Below are 23,152 nucleotides of genomic sequence, written 5' to 3' on the forward strand. Positions count from 1 at the left end.
ACTTCCATTCAGCTGAATTACGGTTCACTCATAAAGGCACTGAATGCTCTTGCTTCCCCTTGATGTAAGCGGGATGAAATCACTTGCAGGACTTGGTCCTTAAAAATGAAAGAGGAAAGCAAAGGATCAAATCCTGGATCCTCCTCTGCGGTCAATGGGATTTCTGCTCTTCAGTACTCTTGTGCACTAATTCACTACTCATCTCCAACACAGTATTTTTTGGGCCTTCAAAGTACTTCTGTATAGGACTCTGCCATATAGTTAATAAACATGTCAGGAATTCACATGCAAATATTTTTCATGATTCCACTTAAAATTGCCTCAGCCTCCACCTGTACTTAATTTTGGATGAAAACTATGCAGATAGTCCCACAAGACAGAAACAACCATGCAAACTGTTTTCTACAGAAGAGAATACTAAATACATTGACCATCATTATTTTATACAAGATTGGCCCCACCTCACACAGGAACGACAAGTTGTTTCAACAGAAAGAGTAAGAATTGGTAGGAAGAAGGAATTATTTATTATTCAGTTCTAAGTGACCTCAGTTTCACATCATGGAATTTCATTTAGTTTTTAAGAAAGATCAACATGACTTACAGAATTCTTTAAGCAATTTTTACAGGATCACTAGTTGTGCTTTGTTAATCATCTTATTTCAGCTATTTAAATGTATCTTAAGGTCTTTCAGCTGCACTGGGATTCAGTATCACTTTATTCATCATCACAGAAAAAGACATATATAAATAATACAATACATAGCTCAGAAAGTCTAGAGGAACTGTTATGTCTTCCGTTGTTCATAATCTCACAAAAGTTCTTCGGAATTTAGCTGTACTGTCCTAACTTAGTAGAACAGCACTGAAATGAGGAACCTTAGTGTTAGCCCAGAAAATACAAATAGTCTGCTTTGTTGTGTTTGTGTAAAGGAAAGAAAGCTCAAGAGGAAAACCCAGATGCACCAATTCTGTAGATGTACAGTGAAAAGCCATGCTCACGGAAGAGTCAGTGCAGCATGGAAATGATTTTTCAGGAGTGGATCTTGTGACATAAGGTGGAGCTTAAAGGAGCAGCTTTGAGGTATATCTAACTGGAACTACAGGTGACCAAAAACAATAGTAAGGAGCAATGGGGAGTCTTCAGTTTTGTAAAATACTTTGTGGTGCTTTCACTCATCAGGATTCCTTCTTTTCCTCTACTTCTAACAGCTCGTCAAGGAATTCCACAACTTCACCCTAGAAAGGATTAAATTTAACAGAAACAAGTTAACCCTGTACTGCAAAATCAGTGGAAAATTTTAACCATTTTAATCAAAACATAAACTGTAATAATAGGTGTCTAAATATTTTTTAACACCCTTCATACAGAAGCTAGCACAACAAGCCTATAGAATGCAAGTAAATGGCCCGTACAGGGGTAGCACAAGTACCTGCAGTGACATACAGACCTTAAAAGAAGGAAATGTTACACTTCACAGTAAATCCTCTTGTACTTTTTCAGTTATTTAAATAGACAATGAAATCCTCAAACTTAGAAAGTAGAGGCATAAATGTTTAAAGCACCTCTTAAATTGGGAAATTGTTAAAATACCATAAAACATTAAAGGATTTTAGAAAGCTTCAAAATTCAAAGCAAAAGTGTTTTGTAGAGCCGTAACTTTGACTTTGCATCTGTCTGCTCTAACCGTTTATGTCCTCTGTTACACCCTTCAACACACACCTTGTCCATTTTCAACCACAGATCTTCACACGCCATGCTTCAATGCAGCAAAAATGTAAAGAACCAGAGATACTAGAATGTTTTCCATACTGGAAACAAATACGTTGTGTTTAGATTCAGACCAGAAAATACTGTATTTACAAGCTCTGCTAATACAGGGTACCAACACAACATAACAATCCAACTTTATTTAAACTACTCCTGACATAGTTATATGTCATACACCATAGCCAAATGTCTTCCTGCAGTCACTTTGGGATGATACAGCCCCACCAGCTGGAATTTACTGCTTTGTCAACCAAGCTACAGTAACTGAGCTAAAACCTGTTGTAATCACTTTCAGCCCAAGGTAACACCTTCAGTAGTGAAAAGCAAGTAGCTAACAGCAACTGTGCAGCAGCATCTCAGACTACTCAAAACGGACTGTAGCAGCCCATCTGCTGGCACCCTCAGAAATACTCGTATTTTCCGGTTTGCCTTCCATGCACAGTTCAGAAACAACGCTGCCTGAGATGGGAGACGCCGTGGGAATGCCTGTGCATATTTTCACTTTTTGATACAACTGAAATACTGAGCTGTAAGAGAGATACGGATGCTCAACGTTACATTTCCAACCTTTTAGTCTAACTACAATGTTCTATTAAACTGTTTTAATTTAACTGTGATTTTTTTTAAACTTTCCTGTCCTTCCTTTCTTGACATAAACCTATGTTCTAAAAATGTCTTAAGATGTCATCCAGGTTTTTTCCAAAACAAATCGTCACTTTCTGATAGAAAAATATTCTGCTGGAAAATCTGATTAGCTCTTACTCACTCTCATGTTTAAAATAATGAGAATTTATAACAGTTATGTTGAAAGCAAGTCATCCTTGCTTGGATGCTCATTCTCCCTCTCCCTCTTCCCTTCACCCCCCATTCCAAGTCTTTGTGAACTGTATTAGGCTTCTGAGTCTGCTGGATGAAGACTGCAAACAGTATTTTACAATCCTAGTCAAATTTTAAGCACATTTTTGTCTAGAAAGGTATTCCTTAGGAAGACAGCACCTTCCAGACACATGCAGTTTGAGACTCAAAACTTTACGGTTTTCTATTCTGGTGAGGAAAGGGCATTAAAGCCTCTGTCAGTGAAAACTATAAGAGGAAATAGAGAATTTTTGTCTATTTTGAATACAACAATTGTATTATGGATATGGCGATTAAAAATGTTAACATCACATTTTTCAGACATGTTTCAGATTAGCAAGGAGAGAAATAATGAGAACCAAGCAAACAAAAATAAAAGTGGGAGAAAAGCTGGCTGAAATAACTGCTGCTTTTGTTCCCTGCTTCACAGTTCCATCTTAAAGACTGTTGAGTTTTTGCAACTATGAAGTGGTTTTAGCAAGTCCTGAAGGATGGCAATTTATTTTGCTTTGAATTTGTTCAAAACATCTAAGTATCCAATTCAATAAAAACACAAGAAAAAATGCCAGTGCTTTCATATTCCCTACTTGTCTTCCTGGTTGCAGGAAATCTGGCAATTGGAAAACAGGAATTCAACATTTCTGCACGTTTTCCTTTGTTAGAAGTATTTTGATTGCCTAAGGAGCCCAATCGTGGGAGGAACTCAATACCACTTCACAAACGGACATGAATAAAATAGCCACTAGGTCCAACAGTCACTATGCAAGCAGTTGAAAGTTACAGAAACAGAAGCACAGAGGACTTCAGGTCAAGTTTTATAGCACAACTCCTAAAACCGTGGACACAAGCATTTGGGTGCCTCTTGAAGGACTACAGACAGGCAGGTCCCATTAACTCTGAACAGAGTTACGAGACTGGGAATACAGGTGTCTACCACAGGGGTCCCAGATCTAATTCAGACTGTTTCTTTTACACCTCAGGATCACAGTTTAATGAAAGAATAATAGATATTAAAAAGGATTTCTCTCCTCGGTCTACCTGCAAAGACAACCCTCAAAAGGTAAGAGTCTGAGAGAGGGTGAAAGGCATAAGCATCTATTCTATGATTCTATGATCTGACTGGATGACCCAGAATTAGGTATGAGGAAGACATGGAGATTTCAATATTGTACCTTTGGTAACTCAACCATATGGGGACTTAATTAAATTCATATTATTGTCACACTCATCAGTAAGGTAGGATATTTCAGAAGACATAGAAGATCCAGACAGAATTCAGTTTTTTTTCTTCTGGTATGTTTTCAAATCCAGAAACACGTAAGAAGCCCAAGTTTTAAATGGAAAAGGGTATTTAAAAGCAACAATATTTGAAAAAAAATTGTCTGAAATCTGAAATCTCCAGTGCCTGAAATTGATCTCTAAAGGAAAGTATGACGGAAGCTGTTGCGGTCTAATGAGAAGTACTGGGGAGTAAGAGAGGTTGAATTATGGCAAAAATATAAAAATGGTTGCCGAAACAATATACATACAGAAAATATGCTGTAATGCAACTGGATGTTGGATATTTTTGAAAAGGCAAAACCTCCAGATTACAGTTAGAGACAAACAAAACCCATAGTTAAAATATTTTTGCCTGCGCCTTCACAGTCAGAATGTAAAACATTTGCAAGTTGTCCATACTGTGGTTGGCAGTCTAATGAAAAGGTGATAACGCTATGTCAGAAGAGCTGATCACATCGTCACACTAGCAGCTACGACCAGATTGATCACTGTCCTTGCCCCATTAGCACTCACTTGACACTGCATCAGGCATTTTGCATGACTGAAGTCAGCAAATATTTCACAGGTGTTCATTCCAGGGAAAAAGCCCCCTGCCCGCTGATATCTAATAACTTCATGCTGGCCTGCAGACCTGGAGTCTGAAAATGATTCTCTGATACGATTTAAGCATTCAGTGTGACAGAGTTCCTCCTGTTATCTGGTACGCTCTTTGGCTCCTACCTACCTTAATAGGAAGGACAGCAAATTTTACATGCAAAGTCAGCTGCAAACCCGTAATTCTTTCTGCTGCCAGCTACTAGAGGGGACAACAGCCACCCAGTTCCAATGCAGCTTACATAAATATGCTGCTCAGACACAGTGCTGATGTAAATCAGAGTTGAGCGATATATGGCCCAAAGCATGATGTAGCTGTCTGGCTGGTAGCTAGTAAATCAGTATGTGAAGTCTGACTAAGCTCGGGGAAGAGAAGGGTTTGCTGCCAGACCAGTACATGCCTGATAGTGAGGCAGCCAACAACTGGAAAGTATGCACAGGTGGACTGCTTGGTCAGCCGCAGTGAAGCACATCCTCGTGAGCAAGCTGGCCCTCGGTCCACGGTCACTGCCTCCTGGTTTGCATTGGAGGCCAGGTACACGCTGCAGGTACAACAGCTCTGCCGGCACCCCATGACCTCCCTCCCTGTGCTACTGACCTCTTCCCTCTCCCAATCCAGGGGCAATCAGTGGAAAGTAGGAGTGACAGCAAGAATGTATGGGAAAAGATGGGACAGGTATAGCCTGAAATATGGGAGGCATGATATTGAACAGCAGCAGGGGAATGTTCCCAGACTGGTCTGAGTGGTAGGAAGAATCAGAGAAGCTGATCTGATCAACTGGAGCCTCTAATCATCTGTCAGATATGCAAACTGAGCACCCTTGGCTTAGATTAACAACTGAACAGAGGCACAAACAGAAAGAACAAGTTTTGTACCACAGTAAGTAATTCAAGAAGGTTTTACAGAGGGTATGTGAGTAGGTGGATTATAATAAAAAATAATTTTAAAACAGAGTTCTTGGTCAATTCTGAATAAGCTAACCCAGGCTAGTGAGATTGGTGCACTATTATAAGCGAAGCTAGAGCATTGGAAAAAATAAGTCCGAAAAAGGAGAAAAATGCAGAACTCCTCACTTACTACCGCAAGCTGAGTGTCCAAGCCCAAGGTACACATTGGGCCAGGGATTGTTGCTGGCCATTCCTTATGCAATATTAAATGCTGCATTCACACACACAAAACACAACCTTTTAGAAGAAACATCTGTACTTTGGAGACTCCTAGCCAGCTATTAAAATAAACAGCAAAGAGGAAAAGCTACCAATACATGGTTCAGTTACGGCCCACTTGAAACTGATGGTCCAGCACCAACTTTTCTTTCGACAGCAGCATTTAAAAATAGTAGCAACCAGTAGCAGTTGTATTGCTTACTGACAGACTCAAGACGCTTTGCCTTTGGTTGCTAAGACTAAGCATTGCCTTCTGTGTAGCAAATATTAATCATTCATGGGTCCTTGCCTCCACCTACAATCTGTTCTGTCCCTTCTCAGTGTGGACTGGAAAAGTTCTGGGAAAAAATAGTTTTCTTGCAATAACCCATACTTTCCATGCAGATCTGCTGATGGCCTTTTCTATAGGGATTCCATATGCACTGCAGTGGGATAGCCTGTTCCTCAGGGAAGTAACAGAGAGTAGTAAAATAACAGTGTTCTAAAATGAATTAAGATCTACAGAAAAATATTATTATGGACATGCTTTCATGCGTGATTATCAGTGAAGGAATAAGAAACAGCCTTTATTCTACCTCATCCAACAAACTGAGCCTCAAGAGACAATACACAGAGCAAGAACTGGCTGGATCTTTGTTTCCTTATAATCTATGACCTAGAAGGAAAATATTTATCCCACAAAATGTCCCCCGGCGGTCCTTCTCAGCAAAAATTCAGATTTTGCTAAAGTTCAAAGATCTTAATGACTGGAAACTCGTTCAACAGTGAGAGTAACAGACTTTGTTCCCGTATGTATCGGGTATAGGTGGCAAGGTTGTGGTAGCGGGAGAGGTTGCAGGGGTGGCTTCTGTGAGGAGAGGTCAGGGCTGCCCTGTAACTAATGAGTAACTGCCCTGGTAACTAATTTGAGTAACTAATGGGAGTAGTGACAAGGAGTTAGGTTCGTGAAAAACAGCAGATTTTGTTCAAGGATGAATAACCATCTTGCAAGAGAGAAAACAAAGGTTTGATACGGCCGACTGTGGAGGATACGTGCTCCGCGGGCCTGATAGAGCCTGCAAGCGCACACCACACAGCCCACTGGCCAGCGAAATTTTGGGGGGGGAACGACATTATTTCGGGATAACAGTAAGGCATGTGTCAATGAGTGGCTCAGCCTGAAAGGTTTATTCAGCCTTCGACCAAGAAAAAGTTCCTTGATCTAACCTTCAGTTAAAACATGTGAGTTCACTGTAACCACCTCAAAACCCTCCCAGATCCTCCACGAGCAGTACAGACCAGGCTGGACATTCCTCGCATTCTAGCAGGGGAAAAAAAATCCCTCAATTCTTTGTGCAGAAAAATTATTTGGCCCTTAACTTGTTTATTTTTCAGATACTTAGTCCACAGTGTGACCCACTGTCACATGCTTTTAGGTGGTGGGTTTTTTTAATATTAAAAGAGCTTAGTTGTTCTTTACATGTATGTTAACTTCTTTTCTCAAATACTTTTCCATTTCATTTTTTAATGATATATTCTGAACATGTAACTGTTCTCTTCCCATATGCTATGGGAGATTGCAGTACACTGCAGTTATTACAATAGTATTTTACAGTAATCCAATAAATGTGCTTTCCTCTTAACATTTTTATAATGCCTATAAAACATGAGTCAACCCAGTTTCAGAGCAACTTCAACATTGCTCCCATTGCACTGAAAACAGAAGCCTTCTAGTGGCTTTGTTTCTGAGCTCTACTTATGCTCTCTTGGCTGCTTTATGCTGCACACCAAAGCTTAAGAAAATCTGGGCAGGTAAAAATTCCTCCTAATGTCAGTACCTGCAACTTGGGGACATCCTGCTATTTAAGCCCAACCACACTTGCAGCTTCCCACGGTAGGTGGTTTAAATGGAAGGAGGAACACCTTTGACCAAGATACACATCCAGTGGTAAAGAAGCAAGAGGGGAAAGCAGGAAGCTTCTGGAGAGCCAGCCACATGGGCAGTACCTCCACTAGGAAATGATGATGAAAAAAATCTTTTCTTTTCTCTTTAAAGAAGTGTATTTGAACAGGGACCATAACAATGCCAATTAGCTGCCAACTCTCCCTGAAATAGCTGCCACCAGCTGTTCCCATTGTAGCGGTGCTATTGTAGCCGTGTTGATCTGAGGTCACAGGCAGGGCAGGGTTTACAGGTCTGCATTTACAACTTGCCATTACGAGTGCACTTGTATAAACCATTTGAACATATGCAAAAAGTGAGTTAATAAAGCTGAAAATATGTTGGTAACGATTCCTGAACAGAAAAACAGGCTGAATTCAGATTATTTGCTATCAGTAGTCCACTGGGCCCTCGTGCTTTGATGCTATTCCATATGTTCTCTTTCCACCAGCCACATTAGTTCAACACTTATTCTCCTTTGCATCACACTTAGGAATAGAGCATTTGAATTTCAGCTACTATACCAATGGACACACACATTATATACAAATAAAAAGAACAAGATGCCAAAAAAGTGGGTCAAAGCTGCCAACAGTTTTTCACCTACTGATCAAGTACTGAAAGAAAAATCACACTGTAGGATCATACCAGCCAAGTACTTGTGGTTCTTATGTAATTTAGAACAGCTAAGTAGCTATGCCTGAAAAAAAATTCCTCAAGAGCACTGATTTTATGGGCCAGAAACATGTCTCATACAATTAGTGTAGTGCTGAAGTTATATCTACACTAGCTGAGTATCTGGCTCTTAACGGCATTTCAGTTTGCTATTTAAATCTGTGCAATGCTAGCAGTTATATCTATTATAGCCTTTATGCATTACACATCTGAACAGAAATCAAAAAGCTTGACTATCCATGGCCAACTAAGATGACAACACTGTGTAATGTTCTTTTAACTTCACTGTGGAAAACTGTAAGGATATTTAATAATAATTACTTTTAAGAAAAAGTAATTTGTAGCTAGTTGGCGCTAATATTCTCTGTCACCTCTACTGTGTTAAATGTTTGAACTAGAGTTTTTCATTTCCTTGTGGAAACACATTAATAAAGTAACACGAACAGGACAGTATTTCTTGTAGTGACATATGCAAAAATCATTACTGCATGTTCCAGCCTCTGCAATTACTGCAGTGTATTATTGGAAGAAGCCACATGTTCTCACTCGCTTTGCTAATAGGATTTAAAAAGACACATGGATGTTCTGGTATACAGGAGCACTGAGAAGTCTGAATAAAGTGAGATTCTCCACTTGGGAATAATGACATATTCACATAGGAAGAGATCCTTTTGCCACATCAATCCTTTTGCTTCACTCAAGAAAAGAGAATGATTTTTTTCTGCAGATTACTTTATGGGCTTGTTGGCCCACAAGCAACTTCACAGACAGCAAACATGGACCACAGAAACTCACAAAAGGTATGGCCTATGGCCCAAGAAGCACATGGTTTAAATAAACAGAGTGCACTAAAAAGAGCGGTTGCCTCCATCCTTAATAATTTTTAATAAAGCTTTTACTGTAACACCTTATCTGGGTTTTTCATCAGGTTTCAGCATTCCTATAGAATAAACTTTTCTATCTGTGCCAGGAGAAATATTAAAAAAAAATTCCACTTACACTACCAGGTCCTGCCCATATAGCAGAAACTGCAAGGTAGCGATTTTACCTTTGTGCTATTCCTGCTGTGTCTGGACTCCCTGGAAGGCTCCTGCAGCCAAAGAGAAGTTCTGGTAGCCAGGGAGTTATGAGTTCACTACCAAAAGCCAGAGCCAAGCCAGAGGCATGGACAGCCTCCGTCCCTCCCAGGTTCTTCAGCCCTAGTAAGTGAAGGCACAGAAGCCTTTCAGTTTCTCCTTAGGCGAGGAGAATGATAACTTTCCTAATGTGATGAGAGTGTGGGGTAGGGATATCTGTGGCATGAGCAGGCCCGGTAATTTTGGTTGTTTGTAACCCAAACATGTAATCCTGTGTAATGTGACTTCCTTGACACTTCCCCAAAAGTTAATTGATGTTTCCACTGTACTTCCCTCCTGCAGATTGCAAGGTCATTTATAATTGCACCGGTGAAATGGGCTACAGGAATGAATGCCAGCAAACGAATGCTTGTTTATTCTATACACAGTGCTTGAGGCTGAAGATTGTTTCACTAATCCGTTCTTGTAACAACATATCGGTAAAGCCCTCACAACGGACTGCTTCTCCCCTTCCTTAATTACTCATCCCTGTGTTTTGAAGCAGCAGATGCGAAAGAAGGAAAAAATTACAAATTAAGTTTATGCCTAACATAAGAAAACATTATTGGCAAAGCACAAACTAACAAGGGAATATAAAAAAGTGCTCAGGTATTTCCCACCCTGATGAAAATTCATACAGACTAGTCCTCATCTAAGCTTAACCTTATAACAAGCTTATTTCACAGAGTTTTCTCACAATGGAAAGTCCTCCTAAAGTCTGGTAACCTTGCAATGGAATTTTATGTATAGAGTTGTTTTCAGGTCACTAGCATACTGAAGGCAGCACAGACATGTTATCTACTTCTCCACTATAAAATACTCTCTCTCCCTATGTGCTGAGTAACATAAAAAATTATTTCATTTTTAACATTAGCCATCTTTCTTTTTTCTAACGAAAAAAGATCTCAGCAGTGCTCATTACAAGTACCCTGCCCCATGCCATAACTGAACATAGCTCTTTGCCAATGCCAGCAACGAACTATTCCATCATTTGAAGATTTTTTAAACCTTTAAATGAAAGGTTCTGAAAACAAAGCAAAACAAAAAGCAATCCAAAGCCTCCATGATTTATACTTTAATTTCAGCTGTGGGAGACAACGAAATGCCCTTTCAACAATTTAACTACTTTTCTTGCACAAAAAATCCACTTTACATATTTCCAGTCTAACAGTAGTCATTATATGTTATTTGGCCATGAATTCCAACCATTTAAGAAGCAAAACTCATTGAACAAAATGTTACTGTGCAGAAAAAAATAACAGATAACAAGACTTCCTTTTGATGAAAATTACAATTTAGGTGGTTTCTTCTGGACAAAATTATAAGGAACTTTAAATCTAATTTAAACAACATTTCAGAAAAAAAAACCACCAGAAAAATGTTGGGTTTAAATATATATACTACTTCTCTGCCCCCTGGTGTTGTAGCTTGCAAAGTGGATTTTCTTTTTTTGTGGGCTGAGTGCATTATATTTACCTTTGTGTTAATACTGCCCATATTTTTTTAAATGGTACGTGATGTTCTTTGGATTTGTTTCTTATATTCCATTTACAAAAGAAAAATTTATGATAAATTGGTCACGGTTACAAGAAGATTTTTCCATATTAGCTAAAACCTGGAATTCCATCTATGTATCATCTTCACTTTAATGTGATTGCTGGTTTTCTGACCACGATTTCCTTTCTAGAAAACTCACCTCATCATCATCCATCAGATGTTTCTTTGCGAATTCATACATTTCCAACTGGAGTGTGGTTATGTTGTGGTATCGAACTGCCTCCTATCAAAAAACAGAATTTCTATGTTACTTTAGGGTAGCAAGACAGGGGAGTGTCATCACATGTCACCTGAAACTATTCCAATGAAGTCAGACCCATAATTAGTAGAAGGTAGGTCCCAGGGGGGTTAAAATGTTTGAGAAAGGAAACAGCAGAACAGCAAGCAGCATATCCAATGTCTTCTGTGGATCCTTCTAAGGACAGGCTCCATCGGTGTGAGAAGAACAAAGCTCTCTCCTCTTTCTCATGTTTCAAAGCATTGGCGAGTCTGAGAACAAGGAATGAGACTGCCAGAGCTGAGCAGCAGCCTGTGCCTGCATTCCAGCGGGCTTTGGACCCGAGAAAGCCTCTGTCTCCCTGTGCGCTGGTGTACAGTGGCAGGCAGTTCTGGGAAAAAGAGACACTAAGCTATTTTGCATGATAATGACTCACCACCCCAGCCTAAGTCTGGGCTAGGGAAATTCTGCTCGGTCACCCACCTGTCCCTCTTCACTTCCCCGGCTGTTTGCCTGGACAGCAGAGTTTCGCTCAGTCGCCTACCCTCGTATTTGTGAATACCAACAGTAATCCACTTTGATTACCCCGTTTAACTCTTTTTGGGGAGGAAAACAGGAGACTTCCTCTTTCACAAGAACATCTAAAGCTTAGTGCCAGAGCCAAATGTTGCTGTCACCCCGTTACCACTTTGTGAAAATAAACCAGAGGCATTATGGTTTTCATGGTAAGTGATTAGGACAGCAAGCAACTTTTGTTTGTAGTTACATGGATCAAAGTACAAGAAAATACAGCTGTGTGCATCTAATATTTTATATTTAAAAATTAAATTATCTGTAGTCCCCAGCTCCTGAGAAGTTATCAATGAAACATTCAGAGTTAATGTGTAGGGCCCTTGTTCTGTCCTCTCTGCACATGTATGCCAAATCTGTCTGTGGTTTGCAGTTTTATACTGTTGCTACCCCTCACTCCCACCACCTTCAAACATTGTCTCCAATATGGCTATAAAGCACAGTTCTGTCCCCAAAAGCAGTGACAAAGGAGTGGTCCCTTTCCCCTGTGAGCTCAGGGTCACTGCTCCTGCCTGAAAGAAGCAAATGCATTTTTGCCGTCTTCTGCCTCAGCCGGCCCTGCAGGGCAGGCCTGGCTTTCCAGTGTGCAGATAAGGTGTGTTGCACATAATTCAACAGCTGTCCACAACCAAAAAACACTTAACTCAAATGGAGTGGTGTTTTTGACTTGAGCTGGCTGGCCTGAGAGGACAGAAAATGTAATTGTCAAATCAGTGCAACCTATAAGATGCATACGTGAACTGCTCTGCAGTGTTGCTACAGATAAAGCCAGTCACCTAAGCACTACATATATGTACTGAGCTTAAAGCAGCATTAAGAATCAAGGGATATGCCTTTGGGCTGCTACAGGTCTCGGTGACTGAGGTGTCTGAAGAAGCAACATGGGAAAGGCAACTGCAACGTTACCCTGTGGGGTGCCCGCTGTTGCTTCAGTTAGGTTAACTTAAATGACTCTTCCCCAGGGAAGTCATGCCGTAAGAGAAAGAGAAGGCACTAAATTCAATTTGTGGAACATGTATTGCTAATGACTAACTACCTGTAAAGCACATACCACTGATGCCTAAGGAGTCACTCAGGTGTCACAAAGCAGTTAATTCAGTTGCATGACATAAATCCTGGTAACAAGAAATTACAGAAAATCCAACTTGATTGTCAGGGTCCAGGCTGCAGGACTCCAGAAACACAGCAAAGATGCTTTTCTATGTAAAATTTCCTCTGACATGGAAATTTAAGAACAGCATAGAAACTCATTTTTAGTGTCATTCGTCAAAGCCAGATCACAATCATTGCTGGATGGACTGATGTTCACTGTGGGTTCTTTGCAGCAAGCATTCTAACTGAGATAATTAGGTGCAATATGGTTGTGAGCCTTTTTCCATCATCGTCCACCCAACTATGTTCTAAATTGAGTAAGTGGAAAGTGGGTTTAGCTGGGGTTACCATATCTGGACACATTCCAATGCACACAGAACCTGAAATAACAAGCAGGTGGGCAACTACAAGTTGGCAAATAATAAGTGATTGACAAAAGCCCAAATGTCACTGGAGTGATCTTTTCATCAGGAGATTTCAGGGGCCAGCTGCTTTATTTATTGAGGTAGATAAAGATATAAATATACATAAGTGGCAGACAAGTACCAGCATGAATTTACTCGTCATCATATCATATATCATATCATATCATATCCTATTGTAGTATATTTCAACACAAAGGGAGGAACTATAATGACATTCACTGGCTACGTTACATAGAACATCTCTGTGTACAACTTTCTGTATGGTGTTAATAAAACAGTATGTGTTTTAACTCCAGAACCTATAGGTGAACCCCATTTTCACAACCTCTGACCCAGTGAGTTTCAGGGAAATATCTGAATTTTTCTAGAATGCGTTTTAAGTAATTCACCTACCGATCTGGGCTGAAAATCCTCTTCTTTAAGTCCCCATTTGTCTTTGTGGTACTGGTAATAGACCATGTTCTGTTTCATTACTTCATCTTTCTGGTCAAACAGAAGGTAACTAGCAGCACAAGAAGCTGCATTCTTCATGTCATTCACTAATTAATAAACACACACAAAAAAAATCCAGATAAGGTAAATGAACAAATTCCTACTATTATCTAAGCTCTGAAAAACTCACATGGAAACAGGACCCATTTTCTACCTCCCTACCAGCTGCATAGAAAAAAAATAAATTGCTTCCCAGATGGGGTATGCTATTTTTGTGTTCTGAAACAGGTAAGGCCATGATTCAGAAATGGGGACTTAACCCCTGATGGTTTCTATGAAAATCCTAACCAAATGTCCCTCCCAGGTATCCCAGTATCAGTGAGGTATCAGCCCACAGCTTGGTGATACCCATTGGGGCATTTATTAAAAAAAACCCAAACAAATTAACCCCCCCTACTTCTCTGTACTAGAATTGACAAAGCGGGAAGAGTCGATATGTAAAACGTGTAGTCAACAACATAAGCAAAAGTCATTAATGGCTTTATTCTACATGGCTGGATGTGTCTTCCCTTTGGTGTTGGAGCCTGCAGGAGTAGCTGTAAAGGCTACATGTGTTCTTTACAGTGCAGGTAGTTCCTCAAGAAACCACAAAATTCACTGAATGATTTACCTATCAAATGTGTAATCACTGAGCAACAGAACACTAGAATTTCTGTTAAGTGGTCCCCTCTTTCTTCAAAACCCATTGAGCCCCATGTGCCCCATTCTAAAAGGATTGTAAGAATCTACTAGGAAAAAGCGAATGGTATGAAACACTCTCTAGGTTTGTCTGTGGAAGAAATTCTGAATAGTAAATTGAAAATTAAGTATTCAATAGAAGAAGTGGTGTTATGTTAAATGTGTTGCCTTGAAGTCACAATCTTTCTTCTCTCTAACTGAATGAGTTAAGAAGTTTAAGAAAAAACTTCTTGTTAAAGGAGCTATACATTCAGCTGCTTAACAACCATGTGGGCCTGACAGCTTGACCACCATGGCTTTTTGGCACAAACCATGTTTTTTTGTACACAAGAGTACACAATGGGTCTGTGTCATTGCACGTGTTCCAATGTATAGGAAGTGGCTGACACTTTTTACCCTAACATCTTATGAGTTACTTCAAAAAGGCAGAAGAGTTGGTGTATCATTTAAACATCTAAAATACATATGATGAACATTTATCATTTATATGAACATTTATCATTTATATGAAACTCTGAAAAGTGTAAGCAACTTGTGCTGGTGGTAGGTGTCATATAAAGAATGAAGGGCAGTGATGGATCAGATCACACTTACTCTGTAAGTAAGTGCCTCATTTTTCCAACACCCAAGTGGAGACCAGTCACAACCATGCATAACTTAAAATGGAGGGGCCTGCTCTGGGCAAAATCCAGCCCTTATGGGACTTATGTTCAGCAATTTATTTTGTCGCGGACAATTTTATGAGCACGGGCTCTATACATAACATTTATCTCCCATGTCTGTTAACTAGTTATACAGGGAGAAAAAGACACCAGGCAGCTCAAACTTTCTGTTCTAGAACAGGTTAAAATGCAGATTCTGGAGGCCACTATTTACATTCTAAAGCATTATAACTAATGGGAAAAGATTATGAATGGAAACTGTTCCACATCATCCCAGTGTTATTTAAGCACATTAAATCACTACTTACATTTATAATAAGCAAACTGCAAGTAATGGTACATGGTGGCCACAAATTTCTCAACAACAAAGCCTCCTATAATGGGTGTCAGATTACTCTCGCACTGCACTTTGCATGCAAGGACTTCAATGTAATGATCTAGAAGGAAGAAAACAACAACACAGGATATGGATAGCGCACAGTGAATTGTTATAACTCCTCCCATTAGCTACCCATTAAAATTTGGCCTTATAATGCTCTCCTGGGTCCTGTGCATCTGGATCTTGCTGCTTGGAAGTACTGAGCATCTACAACTCCATCTGAAATATGCATCAAGTACTGGTACTCAGCCTTTCTGTAAAACTCAGTGTGGTCTGGACTTGAAATGTATCAAAACTGCAATTCCAGAGAACTAAGCAATTATGTTTCACTGACACCTACAGGCAGTCTGTGGTGGTAGGTTTTATATAGAGTGTTATGGAGTATTGCATTATTTCCTAACTGTGAGCTTAACAGTGCTATTTTTTTTTAATTTTAAAAGCCTTTACAATTTCATTAAATTATTGCATGAATAAGGTCCACATGCTGCTGAGTACAACTGTGTCACAGAGAAATACACCAGGTGATTGCAAAATAAACCTCCAGAGATGGCTGCATTTTGTGCCTGCAGTTTGGATGTTCTAAAAGAGAAGACAGACACAAATACGCTGCTCACTACAGAACAACTTTCAGCCAGAAACATTTAAGTTCACAAGCTTACCCGGTCTACAAAAGCATGGTACAATGGGATAGGACTAGAGGTAATCTTATCTTCAAGAAAATACATTCCGAGAAAACCTTCCATCACAGAATTTCAAGAGGTTTCAGCATATGTAACTCTAGACATATATAACCAAACAGAAATATTTTAAAGCCTTAGTATCCCTGTTAGCCACATTTGGCAGGTGAAAGCAAGTTATCTAAGCTTGTGCAGCATTCTCTGACCGAGGCAAAAGAACAGCGAAGGCCCCTTCCCCTGTTTTTATATCTGACAACTCCTAACATGAAGAACGCTGAAGCTAACTAAAATAACTGGCCAAATGAAATTACCAGACCTGTCTTTTACAAGAGCAGTGGAGTCTCCAGACACAATAGTGTTCAATTCCAGCCAGCACTTAAAGCCAGAGACACAAGTTCCTCAGTGAAGCAATCCCACGCAATGAGGACAGCTGGCTTCCAAACATAACTCATTGCTCAGGGATAAATACGTACCTAGTGCAATCACCAGATACTTCTGGTTAACATTTTTTGCTACATTTACTTTCTGCAGTAAAAACCTTAGAGGCAGGATATATCTCCCTGGAGCAAGAGCACAGTTCAGCCTAGGCAGTGCAAGTAAATTTGCATTTTCTTATTTCAGGAACAAAATATTTGACATGGGTGCACATGGCCGTGATGACATCATGCAGTAACTCCTACCTTTCCTTCTCACCACTACTGCTGGAATTGTCCTTTCCTTCCAAGGAGGAAGAGAAAGGATGACAGAAAGTGCCAATCACAGCTGAGCATGGACACTGTACTCTTTACAGTGGCTTCGGGGTTATCCTGATGTCAGGGCTCTGACCCACTGGGGAAGAAAGCCTGTTTCATGCTTTATCGCCTGTGATTTAACCTTCACTCCTCATCTGCTGTCCTAGGCACCTGCCTGCTTTGCCCAAAAGTAAAGCAAGGCCTGCAATAGCTATTCCATGTCAGCTGTACTGGTGGATACCAGTTCCACACTGTGAGAAACTGTGGAGCTGCTCTTGTACTTTACATTTGTGTACCAATGTATTTCATTAGTTTCCCTTCACCAACACATCTGATGGCTTTAGGACAAAGAGTCGGGCTGGTTTTCCTTCTGACAACTTAGAACGTCTGTTGCATTTTTCATGTTTTTAAGTTTGTTGAGAAAACATGCAGGCATTCCCCCACACAAATACTGTCATCAACACTGAGCCCAGAGCACTGGAGAAATTACTTGTTTCTTTTGCTACCAAAGAGCATAGGAAATGTGTATGCGCCATTTTGACAGCAATCAAAAATGCGGTATCTCTTTTTCTTTGCAAAGCATGGATTTTTTTAAGCTACATACTAAAGAAAAAGAAATCATCTGCTAGCAAAACTATAGGAAGGATGAAAAATAGGCAACAGAAACTTGTCATATTTATGAGAAAGGAGATATGTATGACCAGTGATACACAAACCACAAAGCAGACTTTGAAGGCAGGCTTTGAGGCACTGAGCCTCAAAGGTGGCCAAACTGATACTGAAATGATGGTCAAGAGACCTGTCTGGATAACTATTGCTAGCTGGATGGAGTAGTTGTTATTACTTACACATCTATTTTATTCTGACACACAACTTCCATGTTAATGTAAGAAGTCTCTGTTCTGATTTTCTGACAGCCCTCATTTATGTTACTGAAAAGAAGAAAAAAGTAAACCAGAATTCAAGCAGTTTTCAGGGAATCTAATAAACTCATATTGGCCCAAACTGAGCAGGGGGCACCATGTGCATTTCACACTGCAAACTGAGTAACAGGATTTTGGTAGCCAATCCCATGGATAAACTGAAATGCACTTTTAGGACATCTTTCCTTACTGTTTCCTAACCACTCACCTGCAATGGAGAGATAGAAGTCTTTAAAATCTTTGATCTCTCGGGAGCCTTCACAGGCTGCTGTACAGTCATCATAGGCTTTGAAGAAATCAGGAAGAGCCAGTTCCATGTCTGAGATGGACGTTCTCCAATTGTCACCGTTGTATGCTCTCACAGCCCTGACAAAGAGATTCTGAAAAATTGCAGGAATGAAAAACAGCAGTAACTGATCTGTGGAAAGCTGTGTGTAAATTCAAATACAGTAAATGATGTCTCTGCATTTCTGGATTACTATATAAGCTGTTACCCAATTAATATGAGGACAACAAATACAGGTGAATAATGGATTTTACCAGATATTTCCTAGAGAGCAGAGTACGTAATTTATTTCAGATCAACAGAAAAACTTGCTGGACAGAGGGAACAGTGTGAGTCTAAAGCACAGATTTTGATAGAGATTTTCAATGGAATCTTAACACCAAATGTCCGAGTTATTTTAAGCTGTGCTGCTACAGCACTCATGCATTTGAATAACTCTATGTACCTACTTAGCTCCAGGAGTGATCTGCATGTCGTAGCTTTCAGGTATGCCACTGTCTTTGATTTACTGTGACTTAACGGAACAGTGAAAAGCACAAGAGGTGAGAATTGCTGAATGCATCGAGAATGCAGAACAGAGATGATTGAGGAAGACAGCAAGAAGGAAAGAAGAGTAAGAACTGAGAACACGTAAGCAAATGAGATCCTTGAATCTCACACAGTAAGAGAAGTAATAAAACAGTTCCAAAAGACCAGACTCTGAATAAAAAAACATACCTCATAAGGTTTTGTCTCCAAGTCTTTAATATGCTCCTCAGCATCAGGTATGCTCTTATAGTAGGCCATATTTCTTTGCATCATTTCATCATCTGGATGCTTCAGAAGAAACGTGTGAGCTGCTGCAATAGCTTTTGGAAGGTTATTAGCCTAAACAGGGATAGGAAAAAGAGGAAGGGGGGAAAAAAAGGGTAATTGGAAAAAAAACTTCAGAGTTTCTCAGTTTTTGTCAATGAACTTTCCTGCAGCCTCTATATTCCCAAACTTACTTCTACTGAAACCAGTCTCAGCAGATACAATGGTACAGTAAAACTGATAGAATTCTTCCCAGTTTTATCACTAGCTGCATCACTAGGAACATATTTTTTTTTATTTTTAAAATCTATTATTGTTGCAAAGAGCATAGATTCTTTCCCTTCCCCCTCCCCTGTTCATAAAGCTGACAAGGCACAAGAGTATACTGTTGCTCCTGTGTGGGATTAATGTCACAGCCATTACTGATGCCAACCTATGGATACTGGGCAGGAGTCATCACTTACCATGTTTACATGGTGTTTACGTCGCTTATTTGCCTAGCAGCACAGAGGACAATATTACAATAATATATATTCTTGATGGCGTTATGAAGTTAGAGCAAACAGCAGGGACTTGCTCAATAATTGTGTCCTAATGTACTATGTAATTTTCTATACCCATTTTTAAACTAACTTTAAACCCTGTTAGAGATACTTTGTGAAGTATGTATTCCTCATTTACAACTGCATGTGCCAAATACATTATGTACTTCTGTATGCATGCATTTGTTTTTTATTTTATATATACACACACGTATTTTTATAAACTATATATACACATATTTAGGAAGAGTGAGAGAGAAAGTAAAAGTCATAAGTATTTGTGAAATGTTAAAAACTTTTCCCTTGTAAGCCAAGATCCATATCAACCCGTTCAGCGTACTGATGTGCAGGTGATACAGAGTTCCACCTCCCATCTGAAATAGCTTACAGAAGTGTACGTATAAAACTATAAGCAAGAATCACAAGCACATATGCACATGCACTCTTCTGTTTGCATCTATAAAACGGTACCCTTTCATTTCAGAAAGAAACTTGAGAGATGACTACATCAAAGAAAGACTTCAACCCTAACATGAGCTCTTGCTGCCGTGTTGCTGTAAGTGTCCCAGCACTGGAACTCCGCCAGCTGCCCTTCCTGGCTGTCCCAAAACTATGTGCTTCCAGTCAGCCCAGACAGTGCTAAATGCAAAGGGAAATCTCAGCTGCACTTTCGTCAAATGCGTGATTTCTTTTGTGCTTTATGCTTTAACCCTGTTTGTTGGTAGGCTGACGGGTCTCTCATTTTTGCTTAGTCCATAATTCGCTCTTGGTTTCAATTTTCACCACTAAAAAAAAAAAAAAAAAAAGTTTTGTAGAAACACATTCCTAAGTGAACTCAGCGGCTACGAGAAAGCTCCCTCCAGAGGAGCAAGCAGCAGCACAGAAACATCTCCTCCCAGGATCTAAGACGTGGCAAAATTTCACTGTTGAACCCACCTGAATAAACACATGGTCACTCTAAAAAATGACATAAAGCGTTTCCCTCTGCCTTCTTCCTATATTATAAATGCTGTTGGCAGGGTGGGGGTGGGGGAAGTGACATTCCTTTCTTCAGAAAACCACCAGGCAGGAAAAAGTCCTTTGTACATCGCAGTTTGTACCTCTAGAAGGCCCATTCAGAACTTCCCAAGTGAGTGATAAGAGCTCAGAGCTGGACTACAATCTAATAAGAAAGACAATGTAAACAACTGACACTAAAGGCAAAAACACCAAACTGCACCGCACAAACCTACTGCAAACATGACTGAAAAACAGTTTAAAGGGAGAGGGAGGGATTTCTCCAATTTCCCTCTCACATTCCTTCCTACCTGTCAGGTAGTTAACTGTATCAGAAACGGTAAGCAGGAATGATTTTTGCTGTGATCCATACATTGCAAACTTTGTACATACCACAAGAGGAGAGTGAATGGTTAAAGTAAGACAGGCAAGAAATGGAAACATTTGTGGTGATGTCATTTTGGTATCCGTATATGGCTTTGAGAATGCGAGGAGTGCCTGCCCACTCTGTTATTCAAAAGAAATGTCCCCTGCTTGATAGCTTCTGTTCTGTGTGTGCAGAGGCTTTAATGTATAAAGGTAAGTTCTTCTGTACAGTCTTAGGGATGGCTTTAAATGCACAGAATTATGCCGGTGTGATACTGTGCATGCTGTGATAGTGTTCCTGTTTTATGAGAACACATTTCCCTGCATCTGTTTGTGTAATTTGGGAAAACCATTGAATATTTTCATGAGAAAACAATGCTCCTACAAATAAGACACAGCAACAGGCAAGATGTGTGTTTTCAAGCAGCAATCTCCAAAGAATGCATAACCCTATATAATACATACTGGGATATACTGGGAGTGAATCCCTAAAAGAGAAAACAATCTAACCAAAGAGTTCAGCTTGTTTTCTCCCTCCACAGATGTCCCATTTATTTGAAATGCAAGTAATTGCAGTATCTGAGGAGATGGCATGAGGGACAGACCTTGATTTAGAGAACAGATGATGAAGATGAGAAGGAAGGAGAAAATCGTCAATTAGATCCTGGACAGAAGGATGACCAGAAGCTAGAAAAACGGGATGAAATCTGTTAAAAGAGGCATCCCCAGTCTTGGCTGACCCAAGAGCAAAAAGTAAGTACCATTCCAGGGCCAGCATTAGTGTCACACTTCAGCAGCCAATTTTCGCTTTATTCCTTCCCGCGGCTGTAACAAAACTGGAGTTCTGCAGGCATCAGGCTATCTGCGAGTCACAGGCTGGGGGCTGCTGCACTTGAAAGAACTGGACCAGAAGAGAGCAAGCAAGGAAGATGGACACACTGAGGGACAGGAAGCAGCAAAGAGCGCTTGCAATAGTAGGGCGGTGGCGTGAAGGAACTCAAAAAGGTTTCAGAGAAGGTTAGAAGAAAGTAAAGTGGACAGAAAGATAAGAGGGGCAAGGGTAGAACAGCACAACTACAGGACAAGGAGGCAGGGTCCAGTGGTTGGGGCCTGGGAAGAACTGGAGGGGCTAATCCAGAGGATGTGCTGGATGAGTTGTGGAAAAACTGGTGAAGAGCAAGCTGGATGGTACGACGTGGACGAGCAGGGAGAAAGACAAGGCACACAGTCGTCCCACTGTGGGTCACACGAGGTGAGTGGGAGGAAGGGGCTGAAAGACTTGCCAGGGAGAGGATGATGAAGTGCAGGGTCAGCAGCACGGGAGGGCAGGGACTGGCAGGCCCGACCACGGACACGGAGAAATGGAGGTGGGGTGGACGACAACTGGCAGCTAAATTGGTGTGGAGGAGGCGATGGGGAATGAGGCTATGGCCCAGAGTAACCTGCTCCGAGGGCCAGGGGAGAGGTCGGTATGACAGGAGGCTTTTCCAGCATAGGGTGCACAGGGCACCCGCGTCCATCAAGGCTGTGCAGGAACACGCCAGGCCCGTTCCCCTCCGTCGCGATGCTGACAGGCACACTCAGCTTCGCTTGGCTTGGCTGGAGGGTGACACTGCACCAGGTGAGACTTTGGGGAGCAGAGGCTGCGGGGGGAGCAGAGGCAGGGCAGAGAGATGGGACGGGAGGGGAGGGGAGGAGGGGTGAAGGGCCGGGCTCACCTTGAAGTAGGCGAACTGCAGGTACTTGTAGGGCTCGCGGCGCTGGAAGTCCTCGAGCAGGTCGCGGCCGGGCTGGGCCTGGCGGAAGGCGGGCAGCCCCTGCTTGCAGCGCCGCAGGCACTGGGCCCGCCTCAGCACCCCGGCCAGGAGGCGCAGCTCGGCCAGCGCTCCCCCGGCGGCGGGGGCGGGGGCGGCGGCGGGGGGCTGCCCGGCGGCGCTGCAGTTGCGGTGGCAGAAGGCCTCGCTGTCGCGCAGCAGGCGGTAGAGCCGCATGCTGACCTCCAGGTAGTTGACGCTCTCGGGCCAGTTCTCGGTGCTGTACTGGTCCAGGCCGTAGCGGTAGGCGGACTCGAGCGGCATGAGCTCGTCCCGCGGGAAGCTGCGGAAGCTGTAGCGCTCGTACTGCGCCCCCGCCGCCGCCAGCAGCGCCGCCAGCGCCAGCCACATGGCTGCGCCTTCGGCCGCCGCCCGGCCACCACGTCGCCGCCACGGGGAGAGCGGGGCGGAGCGGCGGGGCCGGGGGGGGGGGTCGGGTCGGGGGCGGGGGAAGCCGGTCCGGCCCCGCCCCGGGGAGGGTGTGCGCGGCGGTGGGGGAAAGTCGGTGGTGGGGCAAGCGGGGCCGGGGCGGGGGAGCTAAGGGCGGCGCTGGCGCCGGGTCTGGCGGGGGAGC

General features: G+C 41.7%; 1 protein-coding gene across 1 annotated transcript; it reads right to left on the reverse strand.

Annotated features, from left to right (window-relative positions):
• Positions 1–508: 508 nt before the first annotated feature.
• CRTAP (cartilage associated protein) lies at positions 509–22,946 on the reverse strand. The gene is made up of 7 exons (XM_076330979.1): positions 22,483–22,946; positions 18,786–18,935; positions 17,991–18,162; positions 15,381–15,509; positions 13,634–13,779; positions 11,076–11,159; positions 509–1,239 (listed from the first exon to the last, which is right to left on the reverse strand). The coding sequence occupies exons 1-7, from the start codon at positions 22,927–22,929 to the stop codon at positions 1,180–1,182; spliced, it is 1,188 nt and encodes a 395-aa protein (XP_076187094.1). The 5' UTR covers positions 22,930–22,946; the 3' UTR covers positions 509–1,179.
• Between the last annotated feature and the right edge of the window lie 206 nt (positions 22,947–23,152).

Source organism: Aptenodytes patagonicus, chromosome 2 (genome assembly GCF_965638725.1).
Source record: "Aptenodytes patagonicus chromosome 2, bAptPat1.pri.cur, whole genome shotgun sequence".
NCBI classification, from domain to species: Eukaryota; Metazoa; Chordata; class Aves; order Sphenisciformes; family Spheniscidae; genus Aptenodytes; species Aptenodytes patagonicus.

Excerpts from the sequence above, each read along its gene's own strand:
- CRTAP (XM_076330979.1), bottom strand. The coding sequence starts at position 22,929 with ATGTGGCTGGCGCTGGCGGCGCTGCTGGCGGCGGCGGGGGCGCAGTAC. Across the intron at positions 13,780-15,380 it reads GCAGTTTGCTTATTATAAAT|TGAATGACATGAAGAATGCA; the intron begins GTAAGTAGTGAT and ends TTTATTAATTAG. Across the intron at positions 11,160-13,633 it reads AGGATTTTCAGCCCAGATCG|GAGGCAGTTCGATACCACAA; the intron begins GTAGGTGAATTA and ends GTTTTTTGATAG.